This window comes from Eumetopias jubatus, unplaced genomic scaffold (genome assembly GCF_037043125.1).
Source record: "Eumetopias jubatus isolate StellerSeaLion01/CBP00866 unplaced genomic scaffold, mEumJub1_p1.0 scaffold_5, whole genome shotgun sequence".
NCBI classification, from domain to species: Eukaryota; Metazoa; Chordata; class Mammalia; order Carnivora; family Otariidae; genus Eumetopias; species Eumetopias jubatus.
Window position 1 is genome coordinate 80,284,505 of NW_028274811.1, and position 24,078 is coordinate 80,308,582.

Below are 24,078 nucleotides of genomic sequence, written 5' to 3' on the forward strand. Positions count from 1 at the left end.
TTTCTCTGAATCTTACTGATTCAGTTCTAAGATATACGTATTTTATAAAGGCTTCTTAGGATGTGTTGAAATAAGGCCAAAATCAAAATAATGCATTTGAGTTTAATAAATATAATTAGTAATGATTACATAACTTTTTGCAAATGCAGATAAATCCCTTATCACAAAATGACATAAAGCCAGTGTTTTTATTGAATATGTAAATCTATCTGGGAAATATTTAACATCTGATCTTTGAAGAGAATTCCTCAACAGATAATTATACATATTAATTGATTTTAGGTTTAAGGAGGAGGTCCCATACATAGTGGTATGCTCTTATTTAAACTCTCCTTTCATGAAGGCATGGTACTATGATCATCAGCAGATGTGTTAAAGTAGAAAATTCTTAACACTGATCAAAACAGACGAGTGGCAGGACTATAACAGCACCACTGCTAGAACAATGAAACCAGGAGAAAAAAGTGGAATACAATGCGAAGTGAGCAAAAATCAGCTACTGATGGCTGAAAGAACCTTTATGGTAATGAAAAGACTGGAAATGAAGCTTAAAATTCATTAAAATTATTTTGCCTGATTTCTCAAGAATAGAACTTTAGTGATTGGTCTAATGCTTAAAAGAGGCAGTGGAATTTAGGTTTGTTTACATTTTTTGGTTTGTTTACATTTTTAAAATATACGTCTTTACAACATGATTTTTCTTATTAGAAATATGGTTTTGTGAGATAGAATTGTGGAGTACAACCAAAAAAGTGTTTGGAGAGGCTGACTTGGATTTTAACAAAATCTGAGGCAGTCCTGTAATTTATAAAAGCACAAGTTCTATGGTTAAGATGGAAAGTACATGTTGAAAATATTTCTGAAACCTAATATGATATTTTGTGTTGTGACATTCCAAAGAGCACTAAATATTTCTAATCTCACTTGAGGAATAAGTTATTAGAAATCAATTAATACTCAAAGTCTAGTTATTTGATTTAGAGATTGGGGTTCATTCCAATCCAGTGTTTGATTAACTGATGGGCAATAGCTCGGCTTGGTGGCACAAAAAATGTCTGCTGCTTCCCTTTGGTCAGAACATCCACAACCTAAAATACACCATAATAAAATGTATTAGAATTTTAACACTGTCATACTTAAATACTACTTCTATGCTTTTACAATTTAACTAAAATGTGATGATTTTACAGTGAATAACAACAGTACAAAGTGACAACATCCATGTTCAACATGCAAAATTTAGTATAGTATTTTTAGTTGATTCAATGAGTTAGTGAATCAATTAAAAAAAATATTCCAGAAAGGCATATTCCCTTAATGAAAATAAGGACATGAAAAAGAAAAGTACACACTCCACACTTATTTTCAAAGTGAAGTCAACTTTTGCAACAGGTTCCCTTTTATAAAATTCTAAAAAACACTTAATTTCTACTTTTTGAAGTTGAGCATAAAATAAAATAAATTTTGTTTAGGCAAAGTCTGAAAGGATTTCAGGTCTTCACTACTGATAGTGTATCCATTTGTTTTCTATACAAATACTTTAGGTTAAGCAAAACAAACAGTAATTTATCTTTCATTATACTACTGAAGGATGACATTTTAAAAAGTTCTTGTGACTGTATCTTTGCTATATAGTTTAGTTATTCTTGTCCTTAAGCACATTTTAAAATGAACAAGAACTTTTCAAAAATTTTAAGCATTTTTACTATTTTTTGAGAGCTACCTGTTTTAATGCTGTAAACTAAAATACAAAATGTCTAAGAAAAATCTTCCTGTTTCTCATCTTTGAAATAATGTTTACCTATTTTAAGTCCATTGAAAAGTATCATTAATCTGAAGGAATGGCATTTGAAATTAGAAAATGGCACAGAATCATCAACTAGAAGAACCTCACAGAATGAGTTAACATAGGACACATCAATTACATTGTAATCCATGCATGATGGGTGGGCCATATGCATTCATTCAACTTGGTGAAAACATGTATCCTTGTTGCATGCCCAAACTGATACAGTCAGAGAACAATCAATAGAAGAAGGAAATTAAATTGAACTTTACCTGTTCTCTAGTGAACCAGCGGGCATCCTCTATTTCATTCTTGTCAACTTTAATTTCTGTAGACACTGCCACAGCTAAGCAACCAATCATTAAGGAGGAGGGCATTGGCCATGGCTGACAAGAGACATACTGAACATGGCCAACTTTGACTCCACTTTCCTCTTCTACTTCTCTCCGAACAGCATCTTCTATTGTCTCTCCTAATCAAATGGGGCAAAAGACAAGTAGCTGATGAACATTCCTTGAACATTTTGTCCTCCGAATGGTTCAAACATTTGGAAATCACTTTGGACAGAAACCCAATTTAAAGAATGAGAAAGCAGAAGCCTAAAACTAGACTGGAATCTAAAAAAAATATTATTTCTTAAAGTATATAACCACAGACATAATCAAAATGCCAGAAAACTTTTCTTGAAGGTCCAAATTTTTGCTTACAGTGTAAAAATGGTAACATCTACAACTATCCAGCACCTGCTATTAGCTAAACACTATGCAAATATTTTAAATATTATCTCATTTATGTATTATCAGTAAATAGTTACAAATTATTCCAAGATTTTTATAAATGGCTAGCCTTTTCCTTACTAAAATTTTGAAATTTTTTATGTTGTCAAACAATTACTGCAGATAACTTTTCTCAAAAAGAGTTAAAACTAAACACTAAAAGCTTAAAAACCACTTAAGATGAAACAGTATTTTTTCTTTCTAAATGATTTTTTTCTTCTAGATGACTATTGACTCAGGTATGATAAAATATAGTGTCTAGAAATGTACTTTTTATTTCTGATTTGTTGGAATTGAGAATCAGAATAAAGGGAATGGTTTGTAAATTTATCTGAAAGTTTAGAAATATTTTACTATTTAAACACAGCTTTTTATTTCAAATAGATTGCTATATTTCCTATATTATAATTAACAACTTATGTTCACCAAAAAATATAGTGGAAAGGTAAGTCATAGACTGGCATTAAGATATTTGCAAGACCATAGCTAAAGAGTAGCATATAATACATTCTACAAAACTCCTAAAATGAGATAAAAGGATAAACAACCAAAACAAAATTAGGCAAAAATATAAACATGTAAAATTCAGAGAAAATGAAAATCGGATGCCTAAAACACATGTGAAAAAGATGCTCCATCAGTAGGGAAATGAAAATGAAAACTACAATGACACTATTGCATAACTATTGCAATAGCAAATTATAAAGTACGAAAATTCTAACTTGGTGAGGATGTGGAACAACAAAACATTTCATGTGCTGTTAGAAATAGTGTAAATTGGTAGGGACACTTCAGAGAGCAACTTGGCAATGTCTACGAAAGGTTAGGATGTTCATATCCTACAAGCTAACAATTCTACTCTCAAGTATATACCCTTGATAACTCTTGCAAATGTGCACAAGGAGTAGTATAAGAATATTCTTTGCAGTGTTGTTTGCAAATGCAAAAGCTGATATAAACTAATTGTCCAACAACAGAATGGATGAATTGAAGAGTAAATAAATAAAATGGTACACAGCAGTTAAAAAAAACAGCCTAGAGTTATTAGAGACAGCATAGTGATTAAGAGCATGGACTCAGCCAAATTGCCCACGTTTGTATCCCTGCCCTATCACTGATTAGCTGTTTGATCTTAGGCAAGTGAGTCAGCTCCTGTACCTTAGTGCCCTAGCTGTAAAACTGCTGTAATAGTTACTCTTTAAGTCTGTATGAGGGTCGAAAGCCTTCTAAACAGAGTGTGGCACAAAGTATGTTTAGTACTATCATTATCAGTGCCGATTAATACTGGAAGTTAAGATTAAACATGTTTGTTAATTATCATTTATTCCACAGATATTTACTGAACTCCTACTATATATAAGGCACTGCTCTAAGGGTGTGGGCTACAATGATGAGTGAAATCAAGTCCCACCCCTATGCAACTTACTTTCTGGTATGAGCAGATAATAAATGAGTAGATAGATAAATAGATACATACATACATCAGATAATAAATACAGAGATACATTCATACATACATACATGTCAGGTGGTAATGAGTGCTATAGGGAAAAGTCAGTCAGGATGACAGAATTGTGAATGCAGGGTATGACGCTAACTAATGTATTTGGGGCTATCTGGGAAGACCCCTGGAAAGGTGACATAGTTGGGTCTAGTAAAGAAGGAAGTGAGGTGTAAGTCATGCAGATACTTTGGTAATAGCAATACATGAAAGAGGAAATGCTGAATTTTTAAAACAGACAAAATTATTCTGCTAGTAAAAACAAATATTACATCACTTAAAATACACAGAAAATATTTAAAAATATCCCAGTTTCATAGCATGATAATTTGTCAAATGCTGTCTAAAATTTTTATTTGGACATTACAAGTTAAAGGAAGATTATTATTAAAATTATTAAGAAAAGGCTTACCAGGTTCAATAAATCCAGCAAGGCAAGTAAACATGCCTGGGGGAAATCTTTTCTGCCTGCCTAAAAGACATTTGGTCCCATCTGGATGAATAACTTGCATGATTACTACTGGATCTGTTTTTAAAAAAATCAGATGAATGAATGATAGGAAAAAATAATTTAGACTCATTGTGTAAAGTCACTGTCAAATAGTATAATAAAAAGGTTTATCTCCTGTAACAACAAGACTCTTGTCTAATTATGAGAATATTTCAGGGAAATTGCATAGAATATTGTACGCTAAAGGAAGACCAATTTTGTCTTCTTCTTAATAGCAACACTTATTATATACTTACGGTATGCTAGGCATATATTTTAATTATAAAAAAGTTAGAGTAGGTATTTTTTTAAAGATTTTATTTATTTATTTGACAGAGTGCTTTAAAGAGAGAGAGCACAAGCAGGGGGAGCTGCAGGCAGAGGGAGAAGCAGGCTCCCTGCTGAGCAGACGATTAAGGACTGGGCCACTCAGGCACCCCCAGAGTATATTATGGCATGAAGAAAATACAAATTTTACAATAGTAAATGTGAATTTTTCTCTCCCTTCCAATCCAATCGTGAACAAAAGTTTTTATTTTTTTAAATATTTATTTATTTAATTGACACAGAGAGAGAGAGAGAGAGAGAGAGAGAGAGAGACAGCGAGAGAGGGAACACAAGCAGGGGGAGTGGGAGAGGAGAAGCAGGCTTCCTGCCGAGCCTGATGCGGGGCTCAATCCCAGCATGACTCGAGCCGAAGGCAGTCGCTCAACCAACCGAGCCACCCAGGCACCCCCTGAACAAAAGTTTTTAAAAGCTAATGTGGCTCTATGACTAGGTTTAAGCTGTTAAAAAGATAAAATTTAAATTAAATAAGTTTGTTTTCCAGAAGTCATTAATGCAGTGAATTCTCCTTACTAGAGCATGATTGAAAACAGTTATCAAATGTAAAAGGCTCCTGTGCAGTGAAACCAGGTGTCACAAAGCCATGCATTTTACTCTCAGGAGACTTCCTTGGGTATTGCTCAGTTTATCTATTATTTTTTCACAAGTTTTAAAGGACTAGGTTCTCAGATTTCCAAACCTACAGAAGACTCCAATGCAGCAATTAGAAGGAGAGAAAGTATAGGCTGACAAGAGCAGTGATGTAAAGCTAGGTCCAGGCTGTATTGCTTTGGTGATGCCTTGAACAGGCACTGAACTGTTGGGGTACTTTTTTTTTTTTTTTTTGTCTCTGCACTAAGTGGACCCAGAATGGTAGACTTTTGAAATCATGTATTATAACACATCAAATTCATGTTGATTAACTCAGAGTTAAGAAATGGCTAATTAGGGATGCCTGGGTGGCTCAGTCAGTTAAGCATCTGCCTTTGGCTCGGGTCATGATCCCAGGGTCCTGGGATCGAGCCCCGCATCAGGCTCCCTGCTCAGCAGAGAGTCTGCTTCTCCCTCTGCCTGCAGCTCCCCCTGCTTGTGCTCTCTCTCTCTGACAAATAAATAAAACCTTTAAAAAAAAAAAAAAGGCTAATTATGTACAATGTCCCTTACTTAAAAGTCATGAAACCATATAATACTTTAATACTTATAGTCTTAAGTTATATTAAATATGCTTTTAATAAAAAGGTAAACACCTCAACAACTCAAAACCTTTTCTTCCCAGAATGTCTTATTCTCTAAGATTCCAGATGGCTGAGATTTCACTATAAAGGAAAAGGCTTACCAACTCTTGGATATGATGTATTGTGAACACCATGGAGACTAGGACAGTCTTCTTTTAAGCATACTCTTTTGTAGCCACCTTCTTCAATTTTAGTTGCACTTCCACAGGTTGGGCAGAACTTATATCGACTGTGCCAGGCAAGAACAGATCTTGCTTGAGCTACAACCCCTTTAAGAAAAGCGTATAAAGTTTTAATTCTGTGATAAACTGTAAACAAATTAATATCAAAGTAAAATGTTCACAAGTCAAGGCATACACTATATTTTCTGAATAGCAACATAATCAAGAATTTTTGTATTCCTATTTTTATGATGTATATTTCTTTTGAAGTAGAATAATCCAAAGATGACATGAAAATTTGATTTAACTTTAATTTGAACTAATCAAATATAACTCTCATATAAGATAGATGTTAGCACACCTATCTTATATACTATATTAGCTCAGGCTTTTACTACAGGTGATTTTTAAATTTTGGATATACAAGATTCTAGTGTATAGTGATTTTACAAATACTAACTTTACAATAATGATGTTTATAAAAATACACTATGCAGCGGGGCGCCTGGGTGGCTCAGTTGGTTAAGTGACTGCCTTTGGCTCAGGTCATGATCCCGGGATCCTGGGATTGAGTCCGACATCGGGCTCCCCTGCTCTGCAGGGAGCCTGCTTCTCCCTCTCCCTCTGCCTGCCACTCCTGCTGCTTGTGCTCTCTCTCTCTGTCAAATAAATAAAATCTTAAAAAAAAATACACTATGCAGCCACTTCCTGATTTAGACTTGGACTATAAAGAAAATATTAATAGGAAACTGCAGGAATTCTCCTTTCCTGGGTGCCTAAACCACTACTGCTCCATGTCACTGTGAAACATATCCTGTTTACAACTGGAAACTGCATAGAATATTAATAAAATACTATATTTATAACATTCATGTTAACTTTGTTCATGAAAAAAATGCCTACTAGAATAAATCTTACAACATATATATACTTTGGCTACAGCCTTTACCCTGGTACGTCAAAAAAGAATATGGCCTGACCAAAAATGTTATAATTGAAGCAATAAAACTAGAAATGTTACATATGCATTTGCCTGACAAACTTGCTCTCATTAAAATACATTATTTGGTTTAAGGATTTTTGAAAAAAAAAAACAAAATAACCACAAACAACAATAACAATGTTTTAAACTGGAAAAAACAAAATAAACGATACATAAAAACAAATTAATACTGAAATTCAACAAACCATAGGCAACATTAAATATTTCCCTGCTATGTTACCTTGTAATACGTAATTTATGCTATCTACATTATTTCAATATTGTTTCAATAAGAAAGTTAATATTTATTGAGTACCAACTATGTGTGAAGCATCATGCAAATAGCTTTATATGTATCATCTTATTATTTATTTAGTTATGAAGAACAAAACAGGTATATTTCTATTGAACTACCTGATACAACAGTGTGGTATGGATGGATAGTATGAATGACAAATAATACAATATATTTTATGTGAAATAAAAATATTTACATAGCTCAATGGGTTACCTCATCTTATTTAATGTTTAGAGCAATCCTATGATGTAGGTACTATTATTACCCTCTGTTTCTAGAGTAGGAAACTGAGGCACAAAGAGGTTAACTGTGGAAGTTTACATAGCAAGTGAATAAAAGGGCCTCAGTTTTCTTACTAGTAAAAAGAGAGATCCTTTTGATTTTAAAATTATAGCTACAAAGAAAATATATTTTCTTAAAAAGTGCAATGTTTTCTCCATAGATGTGGAGAATAAAACATACCAATCCAGACTCTGGGAAGAGATAATCTAATCATTCTCTGGAGGGGCCCACCATACATCTCCTAAGGGAAGGTGGACATTGACAAGTGACCCCTTCCTTACCTCCCATTAACTTTCAGTCTACCATAATTTAGCTTATATTCCTTCCACTCCATTGATACCCCTCTTGTCAAATTCATCAACAGCTTCATATTACCAAAACGAAAGATCCTTAAAAAAAATCTTTGTCTATCTTACTCAAAGTCTCAACAGCATTCAATATATGTAATGTAATGTAATGAAGGGGGGGAAATCAGAGGGGGAGACGAACCATGAGAGACTATGGACTCTGAGAAACAAACTGAGGGTTCTAGAGGGGAGAGGGTGGGGGGATTGGTTAGCCTGGTGATGGGTATTAAAGAGGGCACGTACTGAATGGAGCACTGGGTGTTATACGCAAACAATGAATCATGGAACACTACATCAAAAACTAATGATGTAATGTATGGTGATTAACGTAACGTAATAAAAAAAAAAGAAATACTCTGCTCTCTTGATTTTCATGAGCATATTCTCCTGTTTTCCTCTTACCTTATGGCCACCTTGATGGCTCCTCTTTTTCTACCTGACCTCAAAATTTAGGGGGATTCAGGTATGATTCTGAGGCTTTCTTTCTTGCTTGCTCTTAACTCTCTAAGTTTCCTGAGATTTAACTATCACCTTCACGTTGCTGACTCCCACATGGGTATCTCTAACTCACACCTCTCCTCTGTTCCAGATTCTAATATCCTTCTCTAAAACTTGAACATGCCCAAAACTAAAATCTTGATTTATTTACTTCAAGTCTGTCTTGCTTCCCTTGCTCAACCTGTCACCCTATTTTATCAAGAAATAGTATCACTATCCACCAGATTACTAGTCTCAAACCTAGCAATCATTCTTGATCTTTTCTTTCATCATTATATACCCCATACCCAATCCATCAACAAGTGCTGATGATTTTCTAAAAATATACCTTGAACGTACCCTTTTCTCCATCTCTACCATTGTCACCTTAATTCAGGCTGTACTCCAGGTTACTATCATCTCTCCCTCACTTATAATAGTCTCAACCTACTGATCAAGCCCTGTCAGTTTTACCTCCAGAACATCTCAAACTCTCCCTTTTTCTCCATCAACTCAATCCACTGCAACCTTTTACCTGACCTACTGTAATCTCAAATCCCCTCTTAAGACTTCTGATTTCATACTTAATTACCCAGAATTCATGATCTACAAAGCAGGCAGAGTGACGGTTTTTGTTTCTTTTTAAACCATAGGTCAGGTTACAACATTTAAATGGAATTTAGAATAAAACCATGGCATATAGGGCCCCACATTAACTAGCATACCCTGCAACAGAAAATAGTCAAGGTCTTTGACATCATGCTCAGTGTATTGCAGGTACTCAATAATTACTCACTGAAGAATCAAATAAAACAAGCATGCATTAGGATTAATTCTGGGGAAACTAATCTTGGCTGATTAAAACTGCTGTAACTGCTCAGGAGAGTAGTCCCCTAGAATGAGAACTTTAGGAAAGTTCTAATGAAGACAGCCTAATTTCATTGCTTACTGAAAAAAGTGTGCCTCCTAGAAAATGAAGATATGCTGTATAACTCCAACCCAGTTCCAAAAACCAGATTACCACCAACAGGTAATTATTACCAACAGGTAAACCATGTTCACTTCTTACCAGCTTCTTTTTCTTTCAATTGCAGAAGAGCAGGTATTGGAGGATGAAGAAAATAACAATTTTCATGTCTTTGCTTAAATTCTTCGGCAGCAACAGGATCTATATCTAGAGCAAACCAGGCAACCAACCCATCTTCTTCTCTTGGGACTTCTCCAGTATAATTGAAAGACTCTTTCTTCATTTCAAGTTCTACTCCAAGAAAAATCAAGGTGATCTTTTCACGCTGAGCCAAATAATTTTTTATATCTGTGTAGTTCAGCTGACAAAGCCTGACTTCTGGCTGTTGGAAACTTTCTTTATTGCCACCTAGAGTAACTAAAGGATTTAAATCTGAGAAAAGGATATAAACTGTGGCTGGATGGCTTTCTTTAGCTAGTAGCCAGTCAGAATTATTTCTTTTTTCACTTTTTCGGTCTAATAGTGTTTTACTAAAATAATTTTCACATTCTTCCACTTCATTAGTTAGGAACCAAGGCTTCACCCCACCTTTAGCATTAGCTAGTAAGTTAGCTATATGCTTATAACCCCAAAATTTAGCAATATCCAGTGCAGTCTGCCTTGATTTATTGACAATGGATCTGTCACACCTATAGATGGAAAGAAAAATAAAAAAGGAAATAAACATTTTCTTTAATATTTATTACAATAAAATATTTCCAGATGCACTTGATAGCCCCTCTAATGATTATTATGTAGATTTTTTTAGTACATAATTTACTAATGGGAAGGTTAAAAGAAATAATCATAAATGATGAAAAGTTAGAGATAGTAGATATTTAACATTTCTGGAGAATTGTAAAATAAAAAACAGTAAGTTTGTGTTATAAAAATAAATTAAAATTTTACGAGGGGTTCTTGAAAGTTATAGTGGGTAGATCTACATTTTCTATTTGGGAGAAAAAGATTAGACTAACTCATATATTTGCTTTGCTATTAAGTATGAAGGATTTATCCCTCAATAAAAGAAGTTAAAAGCTTTTAGTTAGATACTATGCTGTGTTTTTATAAAATGAAACTGGTCAATGAGTTATTTACAAGCCCAATGATATAAATACGACTACAAGAAAAATTTAAAAGGAAATATGTAACCCAGAAATTAAACCAGAGCCCTTCAAGAAGTAGTGCCTAAAATGTTTACCCTTTCTCAAGTAGAAATTGGACAACATCTGGGTGCCCATTCCTTGCAGCATACATTAAAGCAGTCCAGCCATTTTCAGAAGTTTCATTGAGAAGAGATGGAGAATGACTGAGGATTACTGTTAGTCTGGCAATATCTCCTTCTGCAGCTGAATAGTGAAGCTGGGAAATTATTTCTTGCTTTGGGCTTCTTTTTATAGAAGACATTTCTTCCTTAAAAAGAGGAAAATAGAAAAAAAAGCCCTCATTTTCAATTGCCCTTTGTTCAATGGTGGAACATTATCTGAATACAGATGTAATTAGGATAGTTATAGTTTTTAAAGCTATATACTCTTCAAAAGGTAATTAGTACTCAACTGTCATCACAGCATACCTTTAAAAATTGTCTTAAACATAATTTAAATTTTAAATATAATTCACCATGGGATGTATAACATAATGTATAAAGAGCTTTGGTAATAAAGATGGGGGGGGGCATATCCTTGAGAACGGGTGTCAGGTAACACACATTACAAAGAGGAGGTATCTGAAGTAGACCGGAGGGATTTCACTATAGATCAGGGAAATGAGGGGAGTTAAAGCAGGCAGAAGTCAAGTCAGAGGTTTTTTAGCAGATGACTAGTATTCTCTTAGATTCTATGGTACCAGAGACAGGTGCCTGCCCTTAGGAAAATTATGATCCTTTCAGCTGACTATTCAAAACTTGTGTTAAGTTTCACATGAAAGCAATTTATTGCTTTCCCATGCACAATTAATTCTACAATTCATCTGGGATTGATTTTTGTTCATAGTGTGAAGTAGGGGCAAGATACATTTTTATCCCAGTGGAAAATCAATATGACTTGGCACCATTCTTGAAATTACCATTTGTCCCATTGCACTGCAGTTATCATCTTTGTCATAAATCAGATGACCATATATTTTGGATCTATTATTGAATATAGTTCATTTGGTCACTTTGTCAAAATTTGAATCCAAGAAGCTTTTTAAAACCATTACTTTGTCTGCTTTGTTACTCGCTTGTTTCAGTAAGGAAAAAATATAGAAAATATGTTTCATACCTCTTCATAAATGTCTCAACGTGGATTGAAAGTGGTAGGGCACAAACTGAGCTATTCTTTGTGGAAATGGTTCATGCTTACGTTGTCTATGAGAATAAAGTATTTTTTTAAGGCATGAATTTTTGTTTACTGAAATGTTATTTAAGAATTGATTTGGGATTCTAACTAGGTTTCTATTATTCTAAGCAATAAGATATTTAGGCCAAAAAAGAAAGGTAATAATCCATACATTTTGACTGCTCTTGTCTTTCGTATTCTCACACTGCAATTTGGCTGATCAATTATATAGTAGAGGGAGTATGAACAAAATTTAGGGAAAAATGGGCTGAAAAAATTGTTCACCTTTCCTGATTTTATCTTTCTGCTACTTATAAAAAGGTCAAATGTGACTATACACAAAAGGGGAGGCAGGTGGGGGCATGGGTGAAATAGGTGATGGGGATTTAAGAGTATACACAGGATGAGCACTCAATAGTGTATAGAATTGAATCACAATATTGTACACCTGAAACTAATATAACACTGTTCATTAACTATACTGGGATTAAAATAAAAGGGTTAAAAAAACTACTCACAGGAATGGTGAAAATGTTTATAATTTAAATTAGGGGGAGTGACTTCTATATTAGAAAACTATTTCTTTACTGTAGAATTTACTTCACTTTTCTGTTCATATTGAGATTTCTAAATGCTTTACAAATATTATCAATTACAAAACTACAACTTTTCAGGACTTGATTTTGAATCATTGTTGTATATTGACTCATGTATAGTATCCCTTCCAAGTTGCCTTTCCCTTGAATTGATTTTCCACAAAATATCACACTGATTCTTCAGGTAGGTTTACTTTAAGCAGTATTTTACTCTCTCATGTTCTGAGGTCATAGTCATTTCTTCACCACAGGCCACTCCACAGGACAAAGTGCAAAACTGTCCTCCAAAAATAAAGTACTGTTCACTACCTCCAGTGCAATTCTTATGCATACAGTATTCTCAGGAGAAAGGCAGTGAAAAATCTGTACTTTCTCCCTTAGCTTTTTTTTTTTTTTTTGGCAGCATAGCCATCTAGAAACAACCATTTCTCATTACAGAGAATCACACAAAATCTGCAATCCAGCTCTACTGCTGGATTTACTTTTTCATTTCTCATTGACAGGTTTTCCACAAGGTAAGGATCTGAAGGCAGGATGAGGTGATTCACTTAGCAAAATGCTGCCCCTGCTTTCCAAAAGGAACAGAGACCATTCTGAGAGGTCCTTTAACCAAACCACATCCACTTTTACCGATGTGTACTGGGGGCCCATGACTTGCTCAAGGTCACATGGTTCAAGAGACAGCGCAGAGTTCCAAATACGGCTGTCAGTGAAGTCGCTGACCATTATTTACCGAATTCCATGTCCCTCGGGATTCGAGGTGGCCATTTAACAAGTCAAGCGCCACTTACGCAAGGTCTCTCCAAACATTTAAATGCCTTGAGATCGTTTACTTTCTTGTCACTACTGTGAGACTCCTTCTTTTAAACGTGAATCTAAACGGTGAAGCACCCTTCGTTTTCCCCACCTCAAAGACTGGGCTCTAAAGGCCACCAGGAGTCCATCGGCTGCGCCCCCTCCCCTCTCCGGGGAGCCAGGGCTACCAGCCCACAGCTCCCGCCCCTGCACCCTCACCGCATCCGGAGGCTGCGCCAAACAACCCAGCATGGCCAGGCCAACAGCGCTGAGATCAAAAACACTGAGAACTGGTCACCCAACCCAGGGAGGGCACGGGGCCGACTAACTAGTCGTTGCTGTTACTAACCCAAAAGTGACCAGAGTAGAGAAAAGCAGGATATAGCCGCAAGACCCGGAAAACCCCACTTTCACTCTTCCCGGCGCCGGATTCAGCCTTCCTGACTTCCGGCGGAGGTTCGCTGTCCTCGAACGTTTCTATGGGAAATGTAGTTTGATTGTCATAAATTGTGTGCGATCCGTGAAGGGGCGGGGCTTGGGGGGCGCGGGGAGGCGATGGCGTTCGGGAACCTTGGCGGGAGGTCCCGGCTGTGAGGTCCAGCATCTTGGCGGTGAGTGAAAGACTGGTTTTCCTTCCCGGTCATACCGAGACGTGTGAGGTGTGGTGAGGCCGCGGAAAACTGTTGGTCTGTGGAAGCGGTTTTTAAGTTTCCAGTATTTCACACCCAGTCCGCTAACCTTCTCTGTTGTATGGTCCGATGCAGTGGCATGTTCAAAGCATTCTTTCACCTGGAATATTGGCTGGGCCAACTACAGTGCGTGACCCTAAAACATTTGTGCACCTCTAAACCTAAACTCGTCATGTGCAAAATGGTACCATGTATTGATGCCTCCTTCATTTAATCGTCCTTTAAAAAGTATATATCAAGTGCCCACAACACCTCCTTGGGTTATGCGGTTAAAAGAGGATAATGCATTCAAAGCTCTTATGAAGTTTAGAACTTAGAGTTAGTACTCACAACACAATTATTATTCGTGCTGTTATTCCACTTCCTGTGCTTTCAAATTCCAAAATCTAAAGTTACATGTGTCCGAGATTACAAAGCTAGGTGTTGGTAATCTCCTAGACCAGGGCTTTTTTTCTTTACCAAACTGCCACCTTGGCAATCAGCAAGTTGAGTCAGCTAAGGCTGACCATTGCTTCCTGACTGAATTTGAGAATTTGGAAGCTTTTTCTTCTTACAGTGAAGTTACGTATACTTGCCGGCATTGTGCTTTCATTACTGCTTTTTTATTTTTAATTTATTTTTATTTTTTAGGTTGTTTGTTTTATTTATTTTTTAGTAATCTCTACACCCAGTGTAGGGCTTGAACTCACTACCCCAAGATCAAGAGTTGCATGCTCTTCTGACTGAGCCTGCCAGGCACCCCATTATTACTGCTTTTTAAAACTTTGTCCTATGCTTCTTTCTGTGAGTAGTTATTTTAGTCTCTATTGATTTCAAGGATCAGACAGGAGATCAGAAGTACTAAGTTTTGGTAACTCACTTGAAATACGCAATCTTTGTATGCAAACATATATTAAATAGATTAGTATAAGGGACACTCATATATTAATCATCTAGCATAAACAATTACAAATATATAGTCATCCCAGTCCTTTGGATTCTTGTGAAGTAAATACCAGACACCATATTATTTTATTGATAAATATTTAAGGGTAAGCTTTTCGGAATTATGAATATATATCTAAAATGTAAAATGTCTCTTAAAAAGAACATAACTATAATATCATTAGTACAATTAAAATTTTAATAATTCTGTAATATCATGGAAGACTCATTCAATGTCAAATATAATTGTCTCAAATTTTGTTTTATATATTTTACAGTTGATTTGCTTAAATCAGTCCTAAACAAAGTTTCCACATTACATTTGAAGTTTTTAGATCTATAGGTTCCCCTATAATTTTTTCTTGCAATTTATTTGTTTAAGAATAATGATTATCTGCTCTGTAGAGTTTCCCATATTCTGAATTTTATAAATTGTCTTCCTACAGTGTCTTTTTGCCTGTATTTCCTATAATCAGGCAATATGATGCCCCAAGCTTTGTTTTTCTTTTTCAACATTTCCTTGGCGATTCGGGGTCTTTCCTGATTCCATACAAATTTTAGGATTGTTTGTTCCAGCACTTTGAAAAATGTCATTGGAATTTTGATTGGGATGGCATTGAAGGTATAGATTCCTTTGGGTAGCATAGACGTTTTAATAATATTTATTCTTCCAATCCATGAGCATGGATGTTTTTCCATCTTTTTGTGTCTTCTTCAGTTACTTTCATGAGTGTTCTGTAGTTCCTAGAGTATAGATCCTTTACCTCTTTGGTTAGGTTTATTCTGAGGTATTTTATGGTTTTGGTGCTATTGTAAATGGGATCATTTCTCTAATTTCTCTTTCTATAGTTGCATTGTTAGTGTGTAAGAAAGCAACTGATTTCTGTGCATTGATTTTGTATCTTGCCACATTACTGAATTGCTGTATGAGGGGGTGGAGTATTTTGGATTTTCCACATAAAGTATCATGTCATCTGCGAAGAGAGAGAGTTTGACTTCTTCTTTGTCAATTTGAATACCTTTTATTTCTTTTTGTTGTCTGATTGCTGTCGCTAGGATTTCTAGTACTATGTTGAACAGTAGTGGCGAGAGTGGGAATCCTTGTCGTTTTCCTGATCTTAAGGGAAAGGCTCTCAGCTTTCCCCCGTTGAGGGTGATATTCACTGTAGGGTTTTTCATAGATGGATTTTATGAACTTGAGGAATGTTCCCTCTATCCCTATACGCTGAAGAGTTTTAATCAGGAAAGGATGCTGTATTTTGTCAAATGCTTTTTCTGCGTCAATTGAGAGGACCATATGGTTCTCCCTCCTCTTATTAATGTGTTCTATCACATTGATTGATATGTGAATGCTGAACCACCCTTGCATCCTGGGGATAAATTCTGCTTGGTTGTGGTGGATGATCCTTTTAATGTATTGTTGGATCCTATTAGCTAGGATTTTGTTGAGGATTTTGGAGTCCATATTCATCAAGGATATTGCTCTGAAATTCTCCTTTTTGATGGTGTTTTTGCCTGGTTTGGGGATTAAGTTAATGCTGGCCTCATAGAATGAGTCTGGAAGCTTTCCTTCTGTTTCTATTTTTTGAAATAGCTTCAGGAGAACAGGTATTATTTCTTCTTTGAATGTTTGGTAGAATTCCCCAGGGAATCCATCAGGCCCTGGACTCTTGTTTTTTGGGAGGTTTTTGATCACTCCTTCAATCTCATTACTGGTTATTGGCCTATTCATGTTGTCAATTTCTTCCTGTTTCAGTCTCGGGAGTTTATAGGTTTCCAGGAAGGCATCCATTTCATCCAGGTTGCTCACTTTATTGGCATATAGTTGTTGATAATAATTTCTAATAATTGTTTCTATTTCCTTGGTGTTTGTTGTGATCTCTCCCCTTTCATTCATAATTTTATTAATTTGGGTCCGTTTTTCTTTTGGATAAGTTTGGCCAGTGGTTTATAGAACTTATTAATTCTTTCAAAGAACCAGCTTCTAGTTTTGTTGATCTGATTGTGTTTCTGGTTTTTTCTAATTCAGAAATTAGCTTTCTTTTGAGGTCTGTTGGTATGGAAGATGGATCTCCATCCCTCCACTTTTAGTCTGGATGTATCCTTAGGTTCAAAATGAGTCTCTTGTAGACAGCATATGTATGGGTCCTGTCTTTTTATCCCATCTTCAACCCTGTGCCATTTTATGGGAGCATTTAGGCTGCTCACGTTGAGAGTGATTATTGAAAGATATGAATTTATTGTCAACATATTGCCTGTGAAGACCTTGTTTTTATAGATTGTTCCTGTAAATTTCTGTTCTATATCACTCTTGGGGTCTTTCTCCTTTTATAAACCCCCCCTTAATATTTCTTGTAGGGCCAGCTTGATGGTCACATATTCTTTTCGTTTTTCCCGGTCTTGGAAGCTCTGCATCTCTCCATCCATTTTAAATGACAGCCTTGCCGGACAAAATATTCTTGGCTGCATGTTCTTCTCATTAATACACTGAATATGTCTTGCCAACCCTTTCTGGCTTGCCAGGTCTCTGTGGATAGGTCTCACGTTATTCTGATATTCCTCCGTCTGTACGTAAGGAATCTCTTCCCCCGACTGCCCTTAAGATGGTTTCCTTGGTTCTAAGATTTACAAGTTTTACTATTACATGCTGGGGGGTTGGCCTGTTTTCCTTGATCTTGGGAGGGGTCCTCTCTGTCTCTAGGACACGAATGTTTGTTTCATAATCCAGATTAGGGAAGTTCTCAGCTACGATTTGCTCAAATATATCTTCTAGTCCTCTCTCTCTCTCCACCCCTCAGGGATCCCAATAATTCTGACATTGGAACGTTTCATGGTGTCACTTATTTCTCTGATTCTATTTTCATGGATTCTGAGTTGGTTTTCCCTGGCCTCCTTTTTTCCCTTCTTGTTTATCAATTGGTCTTCTAGATCACTAATTCATTCTTCTGCCTCGCTTACCCTAGCTGTTAGATTATCTAGATTAGATTGGATCTCATTGATAGCATTTTTAAATTCTGCCAATTCAGCTTTCATTTCTGCCCTTAGAGACTCTATGTTGCCATTAATCGATTTCTCCACTCTCGCTATTGTCTTCACAATTGCTATCCTGAATTCCATCTCTGACATCTTGGTTATATCTGTATCCATTTGTAAATCTGTGGCATAAGTAATAACCTCTAAGTCTTTCCTATTTGGGGGGTTCCCTCCTCCTACACCCACCCTTGAGGGGTGGTTGAGGGAATGTATAGAGTCCAAATTATTGACCACAACCCAACCAAGATGCACCTGTTTTCTAGGGACCTTAGGGTTGCTCGCCTCTTTTATTCTCAGCCTGTCTTCTGGGGGAGGGGCCTGCCAGTCTGTTACTCAGACAACGCTGTTTGGGGAGAGTTGCCCTGCCCCCTGTGCTGGGGGATGGGCTCAGTGAAAACCGGTTTTTTGGGGCTTTTGTTCTCTGGTGGCTTTCCCTGGTGGCTTTCCACATCTCTTCCGAGAGTCAGAGCAGAAGAGATCGTTTCCAACCCTCTGCCTCAGAGCAGAGAGATTGTAGTCTCTTCTTCAGTGAGCTCTCCAGGCCACACTTTCTCCATTTCTGTCTGTGCTGCTATGAACTGCAGCGTCCTGCGTTGTGCACCCCTCAGCAGCGCTCGCAGTCCTTGCCTCCAGGTCTGGGCACATCTCTGCCCTTTGTGCTTCCAAAACCGCCAGCCACCTCCAGTTCACACGTGTGGCCCTGCCATTACAGGTTTCCGTCGGGGGGCTGCCCTGAAGTCCTTTCCTACCGCTACCGATCTGCGAGTCTGTGCTCTTTCCCCAGCATGGGAGGCTATCACTCACCAGGAGTGTAGGATCCCCACGGCTCCCTCCCCTTCTGTTTATCTTCAGATATCTGCCCGCAGAATTATGGCTCCCTGCTTCATACCTTGAAACCAAACGCCTGTGATACTCTGTTTGTAGAGATCCAGATCTATCTTCTTATATCTCAGGATGATTTCCTGGGTGTTCAGAGTGTTCTGGTAGTTATCCAGCTCAATTCTGGGGTCAGTTGGAATAGGGCCCCCTACACCTCCGCCATCTTTTCGCTGCCTCCTTATATATTTTTTTAAAGATTTTATTTATTTATTTGACACAGAAAGAGAGAAAGCATGCACGAGCAGGGGGAGTGGCAGGCAGAGGGAGAGGGAGAAGCAGGCTCTCCACTGAATAGGGAGCCCGCTGACATGAGGCTTGATCCCAGGACCCTGGGATCATGACCTGAGCTGAGGGCAGATGCTTAACTGACTGAGCTACACAGGACCCCTCAAATTTTTGTATTAATACTTCATGTATTTTTGCCTTATTCTTTAATAGATTGTATTTTTTTAATTGAAGAGTGATATTTAAAAAATCCAATATGATAATAGCTGCTTTTCTTTCACATGTAAGGCACTTAATAAAGTTGGTGGTTGATAGTGATGAGGTGTGATGGGAACCATGCTTTAACTCGACAATATAGTGGTGAATTCCTTAAAAGTGAGAATATCTTTAACTTTACATAAGGTCCTTGATAAAAGATAATTTCATATGTAACTATAGTTAGGGGTGTTTCTACTTTACATACATCATACAAATATTCTACATTCTTGAATATACCAAGTTTGCTTTGGACTTCGGACAAGCTTTTACCTCCTTTAAAAATATTCTTCTCTTAGATCTTTTTTTTTTTAAGATTTATTTATTTGAGAGAGAGTGAGAGTGCAGGGGGAGGGGCAGAGAGGGAGAGAGAAAGAGAGTCTTAAGCAGATTCCACACTGAGCATGGAGCCCCATGCGGGTCTTGATCTCTGGACACTGAGATCATGACCTGAGCTGAAATCAGGAGTTGAATGCTTAACCAACTGCACTACCCAGGTGCCCCTCCCTTAGATTTTCTAATTACTGACTCCTTATCACCTTGCCCTCCAGATCTTTATTACCCTGTCATGGCGATATGGGTATGGCACGTTAAGACCACCAAGTCACAAGGAGATAGGACTGGCACTCACCCTTGAGAGGGAGCTGCTATGGATGGCTGCCAGACTTGAAACAGACTTTGTATGAGTGAGAAATAAAACTTTTTGGTGTAAGCAAAGAGATTTCAGGGTTAAGTTGCTACCTCACCATAACATAGTCTGTTCTAAGTAATATAGAAAACAGGGAGGAGGTAATCTCTGAACTGAGATTTAAAAGATCAAGAACAATTGAAGGACAAAATCAGTTCATCAGGGACTCGTCCTTTCCTTCTTGCCAGGGTGGAGCCTGGTCCCTTAAAAGAGTAGGAACAAACTTAAAAACAGAAGTAGGTTAGTACTCCAGATTCTAAGGAAATAGTAGAGTTTACTAAGTATCAGATATGTCAGGAAAACGCACCATAAAATTCTGATATTCAAGGGCCCTGGTAGGCAGAGTGCAGACACCGCTTTGTCAGCAGTCCCCAACTTGTCTGATTTAAGGCCTGTTGTGCTCACTCTGCTTTTGCAAATACATTTCCCCTTACTGAAAATGACAGCATGTAATAGCAGTTGGCAGAGATGACCAAAATAAAATACTTTCCCCTTTGCAATGCGTATATCCAGAAATGCATTTAATCTTTAAATACACTCATTTATGATTTTTATGGGTACCAAGCCACTTTTGTCTAGTTTAATGGTAATTTCATCTGTCTTATGATTTTCAAAAACAATTTTCAGAGTTTTTCACTCTTGGAAGTATATGGAAATGACTGTATTTTTCACATAAACATCAATTTAGTTTATGTATTTTATAAAGAATTCCCAAGCAGCAGTTTATTCTTATTTATAAATCATCTCTCCCCTTTTGCTGTGTGAGTTGTGTTTTATGAAGCAACAACTGTGATATGAGGAGGAGTCTGATCAGAGGCAGAATTAACATTGCTTTGAAAGAGCAGTATTCTTTCTGTGTACTCAAGTTAATTGATGCAGTAATTTAATCATTGAGCCAATACTCACATTTCATGTTTAAGTCACTTAAGCTTGATTTTTTTTCTTTTTTAGAATGTCTAGGCTGATGAGGATTTAAATGGATTTGTAGCATTTAAAAATGTCGTCAAAACTGATTGCAGCATGACATTCATCAGATTCTGTATTCAGTTTCAGTTTAGTTATTTTGAAGCTATCAGATGAAAAAAAAGTCTGCATTTAATATTCTGCAACAGGTTTTTCTTTCACCATCCCAAAGCCGAGGAGCACAATATATATATATATATATATATTTTTGTTTTGTTTTGTTTTGTTTTGTTTTGGTCTTCTATTTTTCCTTAGGATATTTTTGACCCTAGATACATTTTCCTTTAAATTTGACTGAGCTGTGATCATGACTGTGACCTCTAGCCTTGAAAGAAGAGGAGTTATGCCTCTCAGGAGCAATGCCTCAGGCACTTTGCAAGTCAGCTGGCAGGGATTATTTCCCAGGCTGTGAAGCGATGACCTTCTACAGAGAGTGAATGTCTTCAGTTCACGTAAATTCCTTCAGCCATGATTGAGAGCCTTAGGTTTGTTACCTGCTCTATGAATCAGAGTCCATTCTATCTCTATGGAGGACAAGTGCTATATTTAAAGCCACATGTTATGTGCTCACATGTCAGATAATTTATTGTTGGTGGTGAATATATTTTGTTTTTGAGCCCTGTATAGGGTTAGTTCAGAAGTAAATCGAATTTTGGAATGAAAAATTGGGATGACTTTACTATTATAGAGGGCACCTTACCTGTTATTTCTAAACCAAGTGCCCCAACAGTGCTCTGTCAGCTGTCTCTAATTTGTATGATTTCAGTATCCCAGAGAGGATTTTTGTTGCCTCCTAAGCTATCATTACAACAATAATATAATGCTGATTGCCACGATATTCTCAGAATACATTAAAAAGAGGAATGAAATTTAGAATGATTAATAAACAATTTTGAATCTGTGGGATGGCATTTGTTTTTATTCTCTGAGCTGTCAGTCTATATTCAGTGAATTTCTAGAATTTTGAAAAATAACAAGAATATTCCATCTCTCCCTCTTTTCATTCCAGAAGTACCTATACATTTTCAAGGTATAAAAACCTCATATTTAACATTATATTTAACAGTCATGGTAAAACACTATATATTTTATTGATTTTTTAAAAAGTAATCTCTATGCTCACTGTGGGGCTTGAACTTCCAACCCTGAGATCAAGAGTTGCATGCTCTATCACCCGAGCCAGGCACCCCAAAAATGTTTTATGTATTTTAAGTTCTTGTGAAAAATCCTTGAGAATCCATTTATTGTCACTATCCTGGTTAGCCAGTTTCAGTATAAATCTGACTGGCAGAATTGTGGGAAAGCCAGAGTAATTTAAGAGAGGAGCTGTGCCACTGAAGGCCACATGAAATACTTAGAAAACACTTTTCCCTTTAGAAAGTCAGGATAAGGAACCATTACAAAATGCCAGTAGCGATATCTCGTATAATATTCTGTTTTGTCCTAGTTAAAAAGTTATCTGCTGTGGTGAAAACATTTCCAATTTAAATCACATGGAGCTTTTCTGGCAACAGGCCACCCATGTGATACTTCTTATATAGGACTAAGCACTTTGATCTGAAATAAAATTTGAACAGTAATTTATTCATTCAGAAATAGGTAAGGTATTCTTGAAATATTGATGGAAAATAGTACTGGAAGGTACAATGTAATCAAATTCTATTATCAAATCTTTTCCTTTTCCACAGTTTAAATTTAATGGAGATCTGTTATGCAGAATGTATCTAATTTTGTTAAATCCAACTGTTTAAACTCCCATGGATAAAGCATAACTTACCTAAGTTGTATCTCATTATTTGTTCTCTTTTGTTTGGTTTCTGGCTCTTAGCAAAGGAAATCTGTGATATATTTGGACGCAGATTTATTTAAAAGTCCCTGGCCTTTTGAACCTTTCTGGTAAAACAGAGAAGGAAAATGGAAGCAAATACTGTCTTTCTTCTATCACCAATATGATGGCATTGGATAATTAGATACTGATCTGAGTATCTTAGCTTTCTATCATCTAGTACCTTTCACCTTCACCTTTGCCTTCCTCTTCCTTCCTTCCCTCTCTCTCATCGTCTATAAGATTTAAATGAGCTTACATGAGAAAAACTAGAATGATATAGTTTGGATAATGAATATACTGCTTTTCAAATATTGGTCCTAGTCATGGAATAAGAATATAAGTTCATCTTTGAGTTTTAATGATCTCTAATAGGATAATAATGCATTTTAACTTGACCTGTAAACCAACTTTTGGAAAGGTATGTGAATTATCTTTGTGGAATTGTGTAAGGCCCAAAATGTAATAAATGATGTAAATCAATCTGATTTATAGTTTTATACTCTTTTTTTTTCCCCTTACAAGCAGCCTCTGCCTCCTCCTTGGCATTCCTCTTGTGCCACCATCAATATTTAAGATATTCTCACTAGGATTACCACAGTGGCTTCATAACTGTTTTACCTGTCTCAGGGCTCATCTAATTTACCCCCTAGAATATAGTCAGAGTGACCTTTTAAAATCCAATCATTGGGGTGCCTGGGTGGCTGAGTTGGTTGAGTGTCCGACTCTTGGTTTCTGCTCAGGTCATGATCTCAGGGTCTTGAGATCCAGAGCTCAGGTCTGAGTCTGCTTGAGATTCTCTCCCTTTTCCTCTCACTCCTCACACTGTTCCCCTCCCCCAGCTCTTGGGCGTGTGCACACTCTCTCTTTCAAATAAATAAATAAATAAATAGATAGATAAATAAATACATAAATAAAATCTTAAAATCCAATCATTATTCATTTGCTTAAAATGCTTCATTACTATGCATCACTTTGAGGATAATATAGAATATGAGGTTCTTTCTTTTTCTTTTATTGCAATATCACTAATTAAATTTTTGGGAGGACATATACCCAATGCATATTTATTTATTTACTAAAAAATAATGTTCATTAAAGAATATGTTCAAAAAATAGAATTTTGAGGAAAAGGTGGTAAGCATAATTGTAAAAGAAGTTTTAATATTTTATTCCTGTACTCTTATATTTGTCTTATGCAGCTTTGGGCGTATGCAACCAAC

General features: G+C 36.4%; 1 protein-coding gene and 1 long non-coding RNA gene across 2 annotated transcripts in view; one reads left to right on the forward strand and one right to left on the reverse strand.

Moving 5' to 3' along the window:
* Positions 1–632: 632 nt before the first annotated feature.
* NUDT12 (nudix hydrolase 12) lies at positions 633–13,805 on the reverse strand. The gene is made up of 7 exons (XM_028102741.2): positions 13,724–13,805; positions 10,867–11,078; positions 9,729–10,315; positions 6,214–6,381; positions 4,476–4,589; positions 2,059–2,258; positions 633–1,088 (listed from the first exon to the last, which is right to left on the reverse strand). The coding sequence occupies exons 2-7, from the start codon at positions 11,070–11,072 to the stop codon at positions 978–980; spliced, it is 1,386 nt and encodes a 461-aa protein (XP_027958542.1). The 5' UTR covers positions 11,073–11,078; positions 13,724–13,805; the 3' UTR covers positions 633–977.
* A 119-nt stretch (positions 13,806–13,924) lies between these two features.
* The window catches only part of LOC148164376 (uncharacterized), a 56,631-nt gene continuing 46,477 nt past the window's right edge, over positions 13,925–24,078 (forward strand). Inside the window, exon 1 of the long non-coding RNA XR_015768255.1 lies at positions 13,925–13,985. This is a non-coding gene — a long non-coding RNA (uncharacterized LOC148164376). The remainder of the gene's footprint in view (positions 13,986–24,078) is intronic.